The sequence below is a fragment of the Equus asinus genome, chromosome 12, assembly GCF_041296235.1.
Source record: "Equus asinus isolate D_3611 breed Donkey chromosome 12, EquAss-T2T_v2, whole genome shotgun sequence".
Lineage (NCBI taxonomy): Eukaryota > Metazoa > Chordata > Mammalia > Perissodactyla > Equidae > Equus > Equus asinus.
This window is the reverse complement of record NC_091801.1, coordinates 75,256,331-75,271,732: the sequence shown is the minus strand read 5'-3', so window position 1 is coordinate 75,271,732 and position 15,402 is coordinate 75,256,331. Positions and strand designations below refer to the sequence as shown.

The 15,402-nt window shown below is 36.4% G+C and overlaps 1 protein-coding gene across 5 annotated transcripts in view; it reads right to left on the bottom strand.

Moving 5' to 3' along the window:
* EFR3A (EFR3 homolog A) overlaps positions 1-15,402 on the bottom strand; it is a 103,499-nt gene that overhangs the window by 42,849 nt on the left and 45,248 nt on the right. For all 5 annotated transcript variants that reach the window (XM_014831319.3, XM_014831323.3, XM_070481611.1 and 2 more), the window contains 5 exons: positions 14,660-14,781; positions 12,711-12,860; positions 11,759-11,896; positions 4,384-4,462; positions 1,120-1,255 (listed from right to left, as the gene is read on the bottom strand). In XM_014831319.3, coding sequence (XP_014686805.1) covers positions 1,120-1,255; positions 4,384-4,462; positions 11,759-11,896; positions 12,711-12,860; positions 14,660-14,781 — 625 coding nt within the window. The remainder of the gene's footprint in view (positions 1-1,119; positions 1,256-4,383; positions 4,463-11,758; positions 11,897-12,710; positions 12,861-14,659; positions 14,782-15,402) is intronic.

Genomic DNA, 15,402 nt, shown 5'->3' with positions numbered 1-15,402 from the left:
AGCTAATATATTCTTTCCCTTTGACTTTGAAGCACAGAAACCATAACCAGATTCTCCTAACTTCAGTCATTCAACTAAGGACCCTTCCATTCTTCTGATCATATGTAGGTGAAAAACCACGATCTCTGACCTGTCCCTTTTCCTTGCTACCCCCATAGTCAGTCAGTTATCAAATCCTGTTGACTTTACATTCCAGCTCCTACTGCTGCCATCCATGGTCAAGTTCTTCCCCTCATGCCTACAACCATGATGACAACCACCTGTTATTTCTAATGTGTCCTACATTTTGCAGCCAAATGAATTATCCTACTGGATATCTCTGATAAGGATTACAGTAAATCCTTAAGGAGCGTCAGTCAACTGTAGAATTATATCATGATCTGGCTACAACTTTAGTTTTAAAGCCACTTCTTTGACTTCCTCCACACTACCAGCACATATTCTATCCCAAAAGGCTACAGAATATTTTGCTCTTACTAATCCATTTTTCCTCTTTTCTCTGATATGTGATGATACGTGATCATAAAAATTCTGTCTTGGATTACCATATTAGGTAGAGTTGTCTAACTCCAAGTAAACTGTAAGTTTCTTACATCTATATCCTTCCAAATGTTTAGCATATAATTGGTATTCAAAAATCTTTATTAGAGGGGCTGGCCCCGTGGCCGAGTGGTTAAGTTCGCGCGCTCCGCTGCAGGTGGCCCAGTGTTTCGTTAGTTCGAATCCTGGGCGCGGACATGGCACTGCTCATCAGACCACGCTGAGGCAGCGTCCCACATGCCACAACTAGAAGAACCCACAACGAAGAATACACAACTATGTACCGGGGGGGCTTTGGGGAGAAAAAGGAAAAAATAAAATCTTTAAAAAAAAAAAAAAAAATCTTTATTAGAAAAAAGCAGAAAGGAAAGGAGAGTTTTATTTGGAGGAAAAGTGCTTAACTGTACACTAAAGAAGTCTGAGAATAATCATGTGAACCCAAAATTTCAAGAGAAATTATAGCACATTTAAAAACATAAGAAATATTTTCAAACAGTTTTCCACACATTGCTATACTTATTGAAAAAAACATTCTGAAACAGATTAATGCATTAACATTCTTTTTTTGCTAGCACTCACCTATGGAACCTTTAGCAGCAATGGCAACAGCCTCTAACAGAACCTGAATAATACCTGCTCGAACCCGTGGAGAATCTTTTTTACGAGCATCAAGGTGTCCTAGAATCTCCTGGATCACATGGTGAGAATACTGAGCCTAAAAAATAAACAAAACAGTACAAAGATGCATCCTGGCAGAATTCATAAGAATGAAAAACCATGTGACATTTAAATGTCCAATTATAGGAGACTGGTACTCATGTTATGGAACAATATGTAGCCACTAAAAACTATTCTTTTAAGGAATAAATAGGTATAAAGGAAAATATGTATGTTATTCTGAGTGAAAAAAGCAAGTTGCAAAATACTATGTTTAATAAAACTCAATCTTGTTTTTTAAAAGTATAGCTAGAATTATATATATCTAAATATTAATACTGGCCATCTCCGACAGAGGGGATTTATGCGAAGTTTTTATTCTCTTTATACTCTCTTATTAATTTAATAATAGGACAAAATGTTGTTAAAAATATACTGATTATTGTGGGCAAAAGTGATAAAGGGACACGTGTATGGTGATGGACAAAAATTAAGACTACTTGGGGTAAGCACGATGAAATGTATTCAGAAATTGATAATAATGTACACACAAAATTACACAATGTTATAAACCATTATGATCCCAATAAAATTACTTGAAAAACAAAATACTGATTATGACATTTACAGTACTTCTCTCTTCTCCAAACTAGACAAACACTATTTCTCACTGGATAGCCCCACTGCCCTGCTCTCGGGCTGGTTACGTTCTCTGCTTCGGAATGAGTGGCTTCACATTAACAAGCAGTGTCCAGCACACAACCGCTACTCTGCTCAACAGCAAAAAACTCTCCTCCATCTATTAATATAACCAATTTCATCTCCAGGTATTTCTGGCATTTCTGTCATAACACATCTACTTCTATAACAACCCAAAATAAAAACGAAATTTGCATTTTTTCTCTTTACTTTTTGCTTCATTTAAAGCTACGTTAAAATAGAAAAAGGTCAGACAGACAGACACATACACGACGAGAAACGGAACTTCTTACCCAGGAAGCTGTATGCTTTTGATATGTGAACTTTATGTAACTAGTCTGCCTTATAAATAGGATGGCAATTTGATTTACTGTCCAAATCAGGACACTTCAGAGAGTGAATGAGAGTGTTGTTAATAATTACATAACGCAGGGCTATCCTAAGCAAGCGACAGCACATGTTCACAACAACTCAAGAATAGTACCATGTATAGAAAAAAATGGAGAAAAAGGAATGGAACTATAAAGATGTTACACTTTATACTGTATGTTTTTTAATTCAGGTTTATTGAGGTATCATTTACCTACAGTAAAATTCACCCTTATACTGAAGTTTGAAGGAATATTAATGGATGAATAGCTTTAAGAAGCAACATCATATAGTGGCTAAGTGTGTAAGCCCTGGAGTCAGATTTGCCCAAATTCAAATTCTGGCTCCATTGCTTAACAGCCTGATAGCTCATAGCTTAAGAGAGAGTTACTTAACCTCCCTGTACGCCAGTTTTCCTCACCTACAATATTTAGAAAATAACAACAGTTATTTCACAGGATTGTTGTGGCAATTAAATGAGTTAATTTGTGTAAAGCACCTAAAACTGTGTTTATTATCTGAAAAGTGTTTAATAACTAGCTATTATTACTACTCTTCAATTGGTAGCTCCTGGAATAATACATTACTGTTAACACTGAACCTAAGAATAATGATGACAAAAAACATTTCATTCAGAAGTAACCAGGTGCCAGTCACTGTTCTAGGCACTTTAACATTTAATCAACAAATATTTACTGATTCCTTAAGTTTCTTCAACTTTGTAATCTGCTTTATTAATTTACTTCTTGCAAAAAATAATTCCATTTAGTAACTAAATCTGAACAAGGAGGGTAAATAAAGAAATACAAGGCTACAAAAGACTAGGATAACAGCCTTAATTATGTCCACAGACTGCCAGATTGACTTCTCACCTACTTAAATTAAAATTAAATTGAGAGATCTTAAAAGTTCTCATCACAAGGAAAAAAGGGTCTGTAACTACGTGAGGTGAAAGATTTTGAGTAAATTTATTGTGGTAATCATTTTGCAATATATACATATATCAAATCATTACGCTGTATACTTTAAACTTACACAATGTTGTATGTAATTATACCTCAATACAAGGCAAAAAAATTTTTGTTATTACCCTTCCACATCCAAACCAGCTTCATTATAACTACCATTTACTGAAAACCTATATTATGCTGGGCATGCTATACTAACCTTAACTTAATGGTTAATTTAGACCAAAAGTTCTGGAATAGAATGATCAGAATTTGAATCCTGAGTTCACTTTCCACTTCTGTGCCCTTGAATTAGTTGCCTGACCTCTTTAAAGGTCAGTTTTCTGATCTGTAAAATGGGGATAATAACCGTGCCTACCTCATAAAGTAAGGAGGATTAAATGAGGTAAAGCATATAAGGTTATTAGCATAGTTATAAGCATAGCCAGCACTTGATAAATGGTAGCTTCTATTTTAATATATAAATAAACCATTCAATGCATGCATTAAAGGTTTCTTTTCAGAAATGAGGAAATTGAAGCTCAGAGAGGCTGAATAATTTGCTCAAGTTCATACAACTAGTAAACAGCACATACAGGATGTAAATCCTGGTATGACCTATACTAAAAACTCATTTTTACTACCTTATCTCCTTTAAATTATTGATGACTTTTTAGGGCATTAAAAATGTAGATGGTGTTAAAAAAAAAAAAAAGACCTAAAATCCCACTTGAATTAAGAGCTAATTGGGTCTGGTCAGCTTTCAAGGAAAACCAAGGTAGTCCCTCTGCAGTAGAGAAGAGTGCCTCACCATAAGGTTCTATAAAGAGTAAAGGAGTTAATATATGTACCATTACATCATAAATAAATGGTGGCTATTATTATCAGCTATATGCTGCCATAATAAATATCAATTCCAATACCAGTTTATCAGTGAGATATAAATACTCAATAAGGAGCACCACCATAAAATCATTTACTTCTTTTTATTAAATATCTTTTCATCTTGCCTAATAAAAAAATAAGTGGTAAAAAGAAATAAGTAAGACAAAGAACTAAATTAAAAACGTTTCATATCCTACAGTGTTCTATATCTGTCTGATTATATGCTCATCGACATAGAACCAAAATTAACTTATATAAATATAATAAACAGTTAGCCAACCCTTACCTGAATGGAATACATTATAATTTTAAAGCAGTGAACTGCAAATTCATTGGGATCCCACAGTTTGTGATGATCTAAATGTCTGTAATTAACAATAAGAAAAATTACTTTAAGAATTCTTTATTTTAATTATACTTTCTTCCTCCAGACAATATGCAAAGCTTATCAATCAAAAGAATATTATCTAAAAGAAAGTCAATGTTTCCATTTCCAAAAATATGATACATATTTCTGCTGATTGCCAGATCCTTTCATAAAACAACAACAATAAAAGGCTAGAATACATATAAGACTTTTAAACACCTAGATGAGCTGGCAAGAAAGAAAACTCCAGTCCAAACTCCACAAGAAGGCTAGGATCTGGAGAGGTTAAGTATACAGTGAAGCCAACAGCTGTCCTAGGCACACCTTCAGATCTCTGATGGCCAACAGCAAGTGGTTTAAAGGGTTGTATACACAGGAGACTGGAGACAAAGCTTAGGGCCCACCTAGCAAAGGCAGCTATCAGATCAGAAATTCTTGCCTCAATTCAGGACCCACTAAAAGATGACACCCTCAGTGAATCTGTGGGAACGTTCTCTTGCAGAAGACCGTCAAGAAGTTTGCCTGTGTTGGCCTTGGCTCTGAGGGCAACCAGAAAAAACAAAGTCTCTCCAGAGAATTCAACCATACACCCAGCACCCAGGCTCTCTCCTTCGTTTGAGAGAATTCACAGTATCTGTGTGGCTCAAAAAACTGAAGACAAGAATGTAGTTCAAAGTGGTACCTGGATAACAGTGCATCCAGGCCTTCGGCAGAAGCAAAATACAGCATTTTATGGAGGACATACCAGAAGTCCAGACCTCAAAGAATTCCCACAAATAAAGTTACCGTGAATGTGAGCTCAAAATTAAAATTCACAGATCACACGAGGTAAAAACCACTATGAATGAGAGGCAGCAGAATCCAATCCTTGAGGACTGAAGATATCATTGGAATTAATGGATTCAAAATTTAAAATAAGTTTTTTCGTGGTTACAGAGAGAAAAAAAAATTTGACAACTGAATAAAAGTCTATCAAAGATGACATGTAGATTTGAAAAATAGCCAAATACAACTTTCACATACAAAAGACAGTACTGAAACTAGAAAGTTCATACGAGTTTAAACAGCAAATTAGGGACAGATAAAGAGAGAACTAGTGACTAAAACTAAAGAAGCTTCCTAGAATGTAGCATAGAGAAGCAAAGGAACAAATAATATGTAAGAGAGCTTAGCAGACATAAGTAAAAAAGGGAGAAGGCCCAAGAAACGCTTTTCATCAGTCTCAGAAGAAGATCAAGACAGAATGAGAGTGAGCCATGTTTGAGGAGCCAAGGACTGGGAATTTTTCTAATTAAAAACAACCAAAGAGGGGCCAGCCCAGTGGCGCAGCGGTTAAGTTTGCACGTTCTGCTTCGGCGGCCCAGGGTTTGCCGGTTCGGATCTCAGGTATGGACATGGCACTCTTGGCACGCCATGCTGTGGTAGGCGTCCCATATATAAAGCAGAGGACGATGGGCAAAGATATTAGCCCAGGGCCAGTCTTCCTCAGCAAAAAGAGGAGGATTGGCAGCAGATGTTAGCTCAGGGCTAATCTTCCTCAAAAAAACAAAAGTCAAAAGCAGTCCCTTCAAACTAAGGGAAAAACTGGCCCATTATTATCATTTTATTCCATAATGTACTTGAGGTCGTAATTAGTGCAATAAGAACAAGAAGGAATAAGGATGACAAAGGAAGAAACAAAGCTGTCAATATTCATGAATGGTTGTGTACACAGAAAACTAAAAAAAATCTTTAAAAAAATTCCTAGAGTTAGTGAGAGTTTACAAAACCAACAGATATAAGATCCATATACAAAAGTCAACTGCACTTCCATATATTAACAACCAAAAAGTCTCAATATTTAAAAAGACAAAAAATTATAAAGTTCCTTGGAATACACCTTTTCTTACACCTTTATGAAGATTATTATAAAATGTCATTGAAAGACATTAAAGAGAGACACCATGTTCATTAATAAGAGGACTCAATATCATCAACATGTCAACTGTCCCCAAATGGAAATAATGGACTGAACTTCAAAAGAAAGATAAGACCACAAAATATAAATTTGGGCTTAATCAGAATGTTAGTAAATAGTTATAATCTTGAAGACAAAACAGAGTGTAGAGTGAGAAAAGAAGTTTGGGAGAAAAATATTAAAAGGTTGAGTTGAAGCAGAGGCCACAAAAAGAGCCATTCAGGGAGACAGGAAAAAGCAGAGAAACGTTAGAGGTCCAGTGCACGGGTTACTCTTGCAAGAAGAGCTTCAACAGATTGGCAGGAGTGGAAGTCAGACTGCAGTGGAACCAGGAACACGGGAGGCAAGGGGGCAGATGCAGTAACTGGACACTATTTTCTAGAAGTACAGTAGTAAAGGGAAATGGAGAGGAAAAGAATTTCCAAATACCAGACCAGTGATTTTCAAATCCTGTTTCCACACAACGTGCATCAAAATCACCTTGGGAAGAACAACAAAAAACAGATTTCTGGGCTCTCTACTGTGCCCTGGCAGCAAATCCATGGATTTGGGGACCAAAGATCTTGTACTTTTTTTTTTTTCTGAGGAAGCTTGGCCCTGAGCTAACATCTGTACCAGTCTTCCTGTATTTTGTATGTGGGTCCCTGGCACAGCATGGCCACTGACGAGTTGTGTGGGTCCGCGCCTGGGAACCAAAGCTGGGTCACCGAAGTAGAGTGTGCCAAACTTAACCAGTAGGCCATGGGGCCTGCCTAAGACCTTGCACTTTTAACAAGCATCCCAAGGATTAATAAGCACACTAACTTCTAAGAACCACTGTCCTAGACTTACCGATACAATTTACTACTCAGCATCTTTCCAAAGTAGGTGGGGAATTTCCCTTTGAGGGATCACTACGCACAACATGGAAGAAAAAGCAGAGCTACTAACTCAACTGGGGGAGATCTGTGAAAGTTAAAAAAAAATTCAACTTAACTATCCACTTCTAAAACAAGAATTGGCATAAAATATATTCAGTTTGAACAAAAACGATCTCAATTCCACCATGCAGACACTAGAGGGAGATGTGTAAGCACTGTTGGACTAGGGAGTCAAATGAAGTATAAAATTTTCACCTTAATGTTCCTCTCACTGGAACAATTTCACTCAGACTTCTGAGAAGAAAACTACTTATTTTTCTATATACAAAAATCATGGAGATAACTGTATAATGGTATATAAAATTTCCACTAATTTGTACAATAAAACATGAGATACTTCAGAGAAACCTCCAATTTCTCACTTTAAGCTACTTCCAGACAACCAAGGGTCAAATATCAGTTTACTCTCCTCTATCAACTTTGGTGGAAAAGTTTAAGAAACATGAAGAGCTTTTATCTTTTATCACAGCTGTTGACATTCTACATCCAAATGTCTAATTTTATTTCCAAATGTCAAAGTTAATTTGAACAGAATTTTATAAATGTTGAGGAATATCTTAGGTTTAAAAACGTTCTTATGAAATCTTTAGAGGTACAGAATCAATCAATACAAAGAACTTCAAAGTTGAGAGCTATTGGCCAGTCTTCTCATTTAACACGTGAGTGACAATACCTGCCCCTTACAGGGTAATTATATTATAAGGATTAAATAAGATAAAGCTAGTGAAATCACCCAGCACAATGTCTGACAATGTACAATACTAACTTTTTTTTTTAGTATTTTTTTAAGATTAGCACCTGAGCTAACAACTGTTGCCAGTCTTCTTTATTTTTTTCTTTTCTTCCCCCTAAAGTCTCCCAGTACATAGCTGTATATTCTAGTTGTGAGTGCCTCTGGTTGTGCTATGTGGGAAACTGCCTCAGCATGGCCTGATGAGCAGTGCCACATCCGCACCCAGGATTCGAACCCATGAAACCCTGGGCTGCTGAAGCAGAGCACGTGAACTTAACCACTCTGCCACAGGGCCAGCCCCCTACAATATTAACTTTAATCTCAATCTTTATCTCCCTTTTTCCCTGCTACTCCACCATCCCAGATTTTTGCCCCAGTATTCAACAAACACTAATGTGATGTCTGCTCTAAACAAACTAAATTTTCTAAGTTCAAAACATTAAAGAAGGAATTTTGATAATTGGGTGACCATACCCTCTTATGATACATCTCTAACTAAAAGTACTGCATTTTTATCCTAACCTACTAAATTTTCCAAAAACTGAAATCTTGAGTTGAATGGATTCCAGTTAAAAAAATCAGAACCACAGTTTGCAAAACATGAAATAGGTAGATTCCTAATAGATGATATTTAAGAAGAGAATGGAAAGAAAGAAAAAGCAAAAATATTTTACATAGAAAATATACTATTAAAATCACATTTACCTTTGCAGTATTAATTTTTTCTTTCAATGTTAAAACTTTTATAGTATATGAACAAGTATGCAATTAAGAATAGTACTTTCAATGATAAGTGAAATAATTACTTTTAGTCAAAGTAAAAACGGTAAGTGCATAGCATACTTTGCAAAACTAGTACCTCACAGAAGTCTTCTGGCATTAAGAAAGAACAGTCTCAATACAAAAGTATTTCACTTCTAGTTAATGAATGACTAGAGAAAGTAGCTCTTAAGGTGGAAAAACATTGCTGTGGAAATTTTGTTTGCAAAAAATGCTTTAGTTCAACATTGAAGTAGGTTTTTTATTTCAATCGTTATTTGATCTAGTAAAGAAAATAAATGATTTAATAGAAATACTGAACTGTTTTTTTCAGTGAGGAAGATTGGCCCTGAGCTAACATCTGTGGCCAATCTTCCTCTTTTCACTTGAGGAAGACTGGCCCTGAGCTAACATCTGTGCCATTCTTTCCTCTATTTTCTATATGAGTCGCCGCCACAGGATGGCTTGATGAGTGGTGTAGGTTCACAGCTGGGATCTGAACCTGGGAACCTGGGCCGCTGAAGCAGACAGTGCCAAACTTAACCACTACACGACCAGGCCAGCCCCTTGACTATTACATTTTTAATAAACAGGGAGCATAGGACACATTTTTCAGTATCTAAGAATAGTATATAAAAAAAAATAACGTTTTTCTTAAAGAAAGGAGAAAAACAGAGAAAACTAAGTTTAAACTAAAATAAAACCTTTCCTGAAGTAGTTTAGCAGTAAAAGAGGTTGTAAAATTCCCCGAAATTAAAATAAACCACTACTTTTCTACAAAGTTCAAAATCCACTTTGCTAAGAGGGAGAAAACTAAACTTTATTTACCTCTTGAAGCATGCAACCAATTACTTCTGGTTCTTATACCTTCTTGTCAAGAATTTTATAATAGTAACCTCCTAACATACTGACCCTGGTTCAAATACATCCTATAAAGCTTGTCTGAGTAACTTTCTTAAAGGACAATTCTAGCCATTTCACATCCTGGAGCTGAGATCTCGCCCAATGACCTAAACATTTAAATATAAAATTTTAAGACCTCTATAGTGTAGGCTCAACTCACATACTAACCCGTTAACCATATCCGACGCTCCAGCCAATGGTAAACGAATCTCTGCTCCTCGTCCACACTTATTCTCTGCCTCTGCTCACGCATCTCAACCAGCTAAAACTTACTTACCTACCTAAGTCCACCCCAAAAGAGATCACTCCCCATCCCAAATTCAACTCGAATTCTTTGTTTTGAACTGCTATAGCACTTTTTGACCTTTTCTCATAACCCATATATTGTATCATAGTTACGGTGCACGTCAATTATCCATCATGTTTGTTAAGAACCAGGACAGTTTTATTCACGCATATATTCCAAAAAGTACCTGGTACCTCACTTGCAACGGCATTTAATATTTAATTAGCTAATTAACTAAATAATATGTAATTAATATTTAATTACCACTTAATTAAGGAACTAACATAAGGATTTAAGTTCATTAAGTTCTACATACAAAAGAATACGGCCCACTTCAACTCACTCAACTCAAGTACAGTTAATTTGGTAGCTTCTTTCTTCTAGGCTTGCTCTCTAGATTATTAAGGCCTTATAGATGATCTCTCAGTTAATAAGGGTATTAAGATAAAAATTGGAATTCTGCTATTAAATTAGCATGTCTGGACATTAAAAGTAAATCTGCCTTTAGTTACATTTGACATAAATTGGATGATTTCTTCACAGCATTTCCATAAGCTCACAGCGTTTTTAAGCAGTAGATCTCCATTTTTCTTTTGGGAGGGGGGTGTGAGGAATCACAGATTCCTTTGAAAATCTAATTATTCTCTGATTTTTAATGCAAGTTTATGGTTTATAGATTCTTGTAACTAAAGCTCAACTCTGAACCTAAACATTTGTCCTAAATAAAGAATTCTGGTGTTACATTTAGACTACTTTCTATGTGCTATAAAAACACTACAGTAAGAGAGGGAAAAGGACAAGGCAAATGATTAACAAAACACTAACAAAAATGTCTAGAAATTATATAGAATATTACATAGGAGATCTATCATCTGATGATTGAGTTAGAATGCAAAGGCTTGACAAGGCTTGAAAGATAACGCCTGAGGCTGGCCCGGTGGCGCAGCAGTTAAGTGCACACATTCCGCTTCAGCGGCCCGGGGTTCGCAGGTTTGGATCCCGGATGTGGACATGGCACCACTTGGCAAGCCACGCTGTGGTAGGTGTCGCACATATAAAGTAGAGTAAGATGGGCACGGATGTTAGCCCAGGGCCAGTCTTCCTCAGCAAAAAGAGGGGGATTGGCAGCAGTTAGCTCAGGGCTAATCTTCCTTAAAAAGAAAAAAACAAGATAACGCCTATGCAGAGAAATTCAAAGCTCACAAATGTATCCTGCCTGGAGGGTAAGATACATTTATATAAGTACCAATGAGATATTTAATATTCCTGCTCTGATTAGTCACTAGGTATAAGAAGAAATTTACTCAAAGAAGTGAATGTGCTCTAAGTCAGTCCAGCCATGACAAAAAGAAAGCCAAGAACTAGAAGCAAGGGAATAAAAGGAATTCACCACAGAAGTTAATAAAACAAGATGCAGCACACTTGGGTGTCGTTTGTTTTAATATTTTACTGTGCATATGCATTTAAAGAACTGGGAGTGGACATTCAAGATAAGTGACGCACGTGATATCAAACACATGACTACATTTCACTTATAAGGGAGAAAAGCTGTTGAAATGGTTGAACCAGTGCTCAGACGTATGATATCTGACTCAGTCCTCAACTCTTCCTACGACGCTACACTGATCCGTTAATAACTCACTCATACAAGTAAAAAGCATTTGTTCTCTCTAAGTAAATCAACACAGAATTAATACAGCTCAGTCACAATATCCAGGAAAATACCAACTACTTACGCAAAAACTGGTCTAACAGCGTTATTCATATTCCCAAAAGTTGCTCGACCCAGCAGTTCTCTGAAACAGTTTTCAGCCAGCACAGCGGGATTCTCTTCCTTGTCAGCTGCGGAAGGAGAAGAGGGAGGGCCTATGCGACTGAAAAGAAAAAAACAAACGAATGCAAGAATTCTGCTGGTTCTAACAGTCAAACAGAACAGATTTTACTTCTCAGAAACGTTAAAATGACATTTTCTTTTTATCTCAAAATACCTTATAAAAATGAATAAGAAATAAACACAATCTAACCCTTCTTGTTGAAAAAATATGGAGTGAATAGCAACCATCATTATCATTAATACTTTGGTTAGTTCTAACTCCCTATGAAAAAGCATGCTGGATCTCTAAAGAATAACAGAAGCTGGGGCTGGCCCAGTGGCACAGTGGTTAAGCTCATGTGCTCTGCTTTCCTGGCCTGGGATTCGCAGGTTTGGATCCTGGGCGCAGACTTAGCACCGCTCACCAGGCCACGCTGTGGTGGCTTCCCACATAAAATAGAGGAAGACTGGCACAGACCTTAGCTCAGCGACAATCTTCCTCACACACACACACACATACAAAAAGAATAACAGAAGTTCAGTTATAATTTCTATTTCTCACACTTGCAACTTCCAGTAGTATTAATTCAAATAGCAAATAAGATGCTCAATAATAAACAGCAAGTTAAGTGTAAATTTAATCTGAAAGAAATAAAACCTCAAGTGTTTAAGTTAGAACCTGTGGTCTCCTAAGCCTAATGTGATCACTAAAGATGAATAATTTTTTCACAAAGGGCACATGTTTAAACTCACTAAGTTTACAAGACTACTGTTTATATAATACTAAAGACTAAACTTTCTTATCCGAGCAAGCAAGCACACATCCATATGTACAAAAGTAACACAGCCTCAACCCTAACACCTCTATTCAATACCTGTCCGCCTCTTCTATCTTCTGCATGTTGAACAGTAGGGATGGAACGATTTTATCCATGTGCTGAGGCTCCCAGATGGTAGCCCGAAGTTCATCATTAACCGTCTTGCGAACCACGCCTTGAATACCTCTGATTCCAGCAATTCGGATTCTGTTAAAAAGAAGAAAAAACTGAATCATGAAGAAAAATAACCCAACAAGTCTGTTTACTTAGCTAAGAGAATGGATGCCAAATAAGTGTTGTTATCTCAAGTCAACAAAAGGAAAAGAACACATAAGTCTAAGAAATTAAAATCTCAAAAAAAACTAAGATGGACACAGAGATATGGCAGCTCCAAAACAGGTTTACTTTGGACACCATCTTTTCAAAATCAGAATTAAAGTTTAAAAGGACTGTAAAATACAGAACTATCTATTCTGTGTAAACTTTTTCAATAAAAAAAAATTAATCAAAAGAATTAGGTTTCCTTAAGAGGATGATAATTCAAACTAATATGAACCAGATTCTCTCCATTTCTTGGCCAGAAGTCTCAGAAGCTGAGTGAAAACAGGATTTCACTGTTCCTGAACATCCGTAATACTTCCTCAGACTTTCCTTTCATGGTTTCTCCTTGAGAGCCTCTCACCTCCTTAGTCCACCTAGATGGAAGACTGAGCCGGTTCCTTTAAAGGTCTGACAAGTGACAACTATCAAATGCAGGACAGCTAAACCCAGCCATATACACACAGATCTGTGTGTACTGACACACATTGACTTAAAATTTATCCACATCATGAGAATGCTGCCCTGTCCTCCCATCCCAAGCCATAACCCTCAATTTTCTCGAGCTCTTCCTTTTTCTTCTTTAAAAAAAGAAAAAGCTACAGGTTCAAGGATGAGAAGAAAACTAGATAACTAGAAAACAGCATGTCAAAGCTGGGGAAGAAGAGCCTCACAAGCAGAGCTAACCTGGTAGTCCATATGCCCCAAAACCCCTTTCTTCCGGTCCAGTCTGAGGGTTATTTACTTCCTTTCTTGCTACCATTTGAAATATCCACCATTAGAGGTTTATTCGGCTTACCCAGCAGTGTCTCCCAAAAGCTGTAAATAGGTTTAGAGAATGGGAGATACGGGAAGGGGGTGATAGTGCTTTGCAAACCCACGGGGAAATAACGCAGCATTCAGGAGCAGCAGATGGAGAGTGGGATGTGGCAGTAACAGGATATGGAACAGGTGAGAAAGGACACGGGAGACATAAAGACAAATTTTGCCTTTTTCAAAGCTGTGTCAATATGTGCGCTTCCTAAAACATAAAGAAAGTCTTGAGAGACTCTAGTGCAGCTGTCACAAGTGGGCAAGCCTGACATTACTACAAAGGTAGCATCTGCAAGGCAAATATTTTAAGAAAATCTTAACAGTTATCAGCCCCATTTCCTACTGCCCATGACCCCTAAGTCCTATTTGATAGTATATTGCTAAAAATAAAGGGATTCATAATAAGTATCTAAGTTAGAATCTAAATGGGAATATGAATACGCCTAAAGAAAACCAAAAGGCCTTTTACTTAAGGCAAAGCAGGAGAAAAATCAAAACTTCTAAGTATTTTAAAGCATTTTTATTTACTCATTTGTTTTACGTGATTCAAGGAAGGAAAAAGTACTGTAAGGCTTTTCATTTGTGCACAGAAAATTTCAAGTTACTTTTTGTAAACGTTAATGAAAAGCGTTAGGTGAAAATATGTTCAAAAGACAAAATTTCTTCACTAGGGGGCGCTAAATACCTAAAAATAAGATAACGTAATAAATTTTTGAATTTGAATTTTGATATTTCAGTTGGTTCTTCTAACAGCAATGGGAATTTTAGGAATAAAGCGAATATTTTCTCCTTTCCTTTGGTAATCATCATATAATATATAAACACAGTATTTACCAAATCACTGACTATAAATTATAAAGTAAAATAATACATACTCTGTTCGTATTTCTGGATCGCTATGACAGGAATGACACATGGCACTAAAGCGAGATACAAAAAAGTCGTAACGTCTGTGATAGGACGGTGTATCTTCTTCAATATTTGCAAATTTCACAAACTAAAAAAAAACCAATATAAATGTGTTGTCACCTTTTTGAAACTGCAGAACAAGCACATTTACTTTCATTCATTATTTGATACATTAACGAGAAATATCCAAAGAAGAAGCAAATGATACAAAATATCACAAATACAAAAGGATTTCTTAAATAATGAACTTTAGAAAATCAAGACTATAGCATTATAAATATTAAATACAACTTTTTAATCCAGTCCCTTTTGAGTGAGTGAGCCCACTCTCTAGAAGGAAAAGTCTTACTCTAAAGCTCTTCCACATCCTAGATGCTGACAATACTTCAGTGATAACCTTGGTTAGGCCCGAACCTCTAGGAAATTTTATTTCTTAATCATGGGTAGGAAATCTTCCATGATAGCTGTTAAAGAACACATGAACGGAAAAAAAACTATACAAATAAGACGGAACAAGAAAAGGGGACATAAACTGAAGAATACATAAACTCAGTAGGGAGAAAATACTAAGATGGGAAAATTTATTCTCTCTCTTTTCTAAAGAAAAAAAGGGGGAGAGCAAATGAGCAAGTGACCCATACATTTAGGAAATTTTAAATATTTTATATGTATCACGGACCCGGCCCCTAAGATTCCTTAATATGCACTA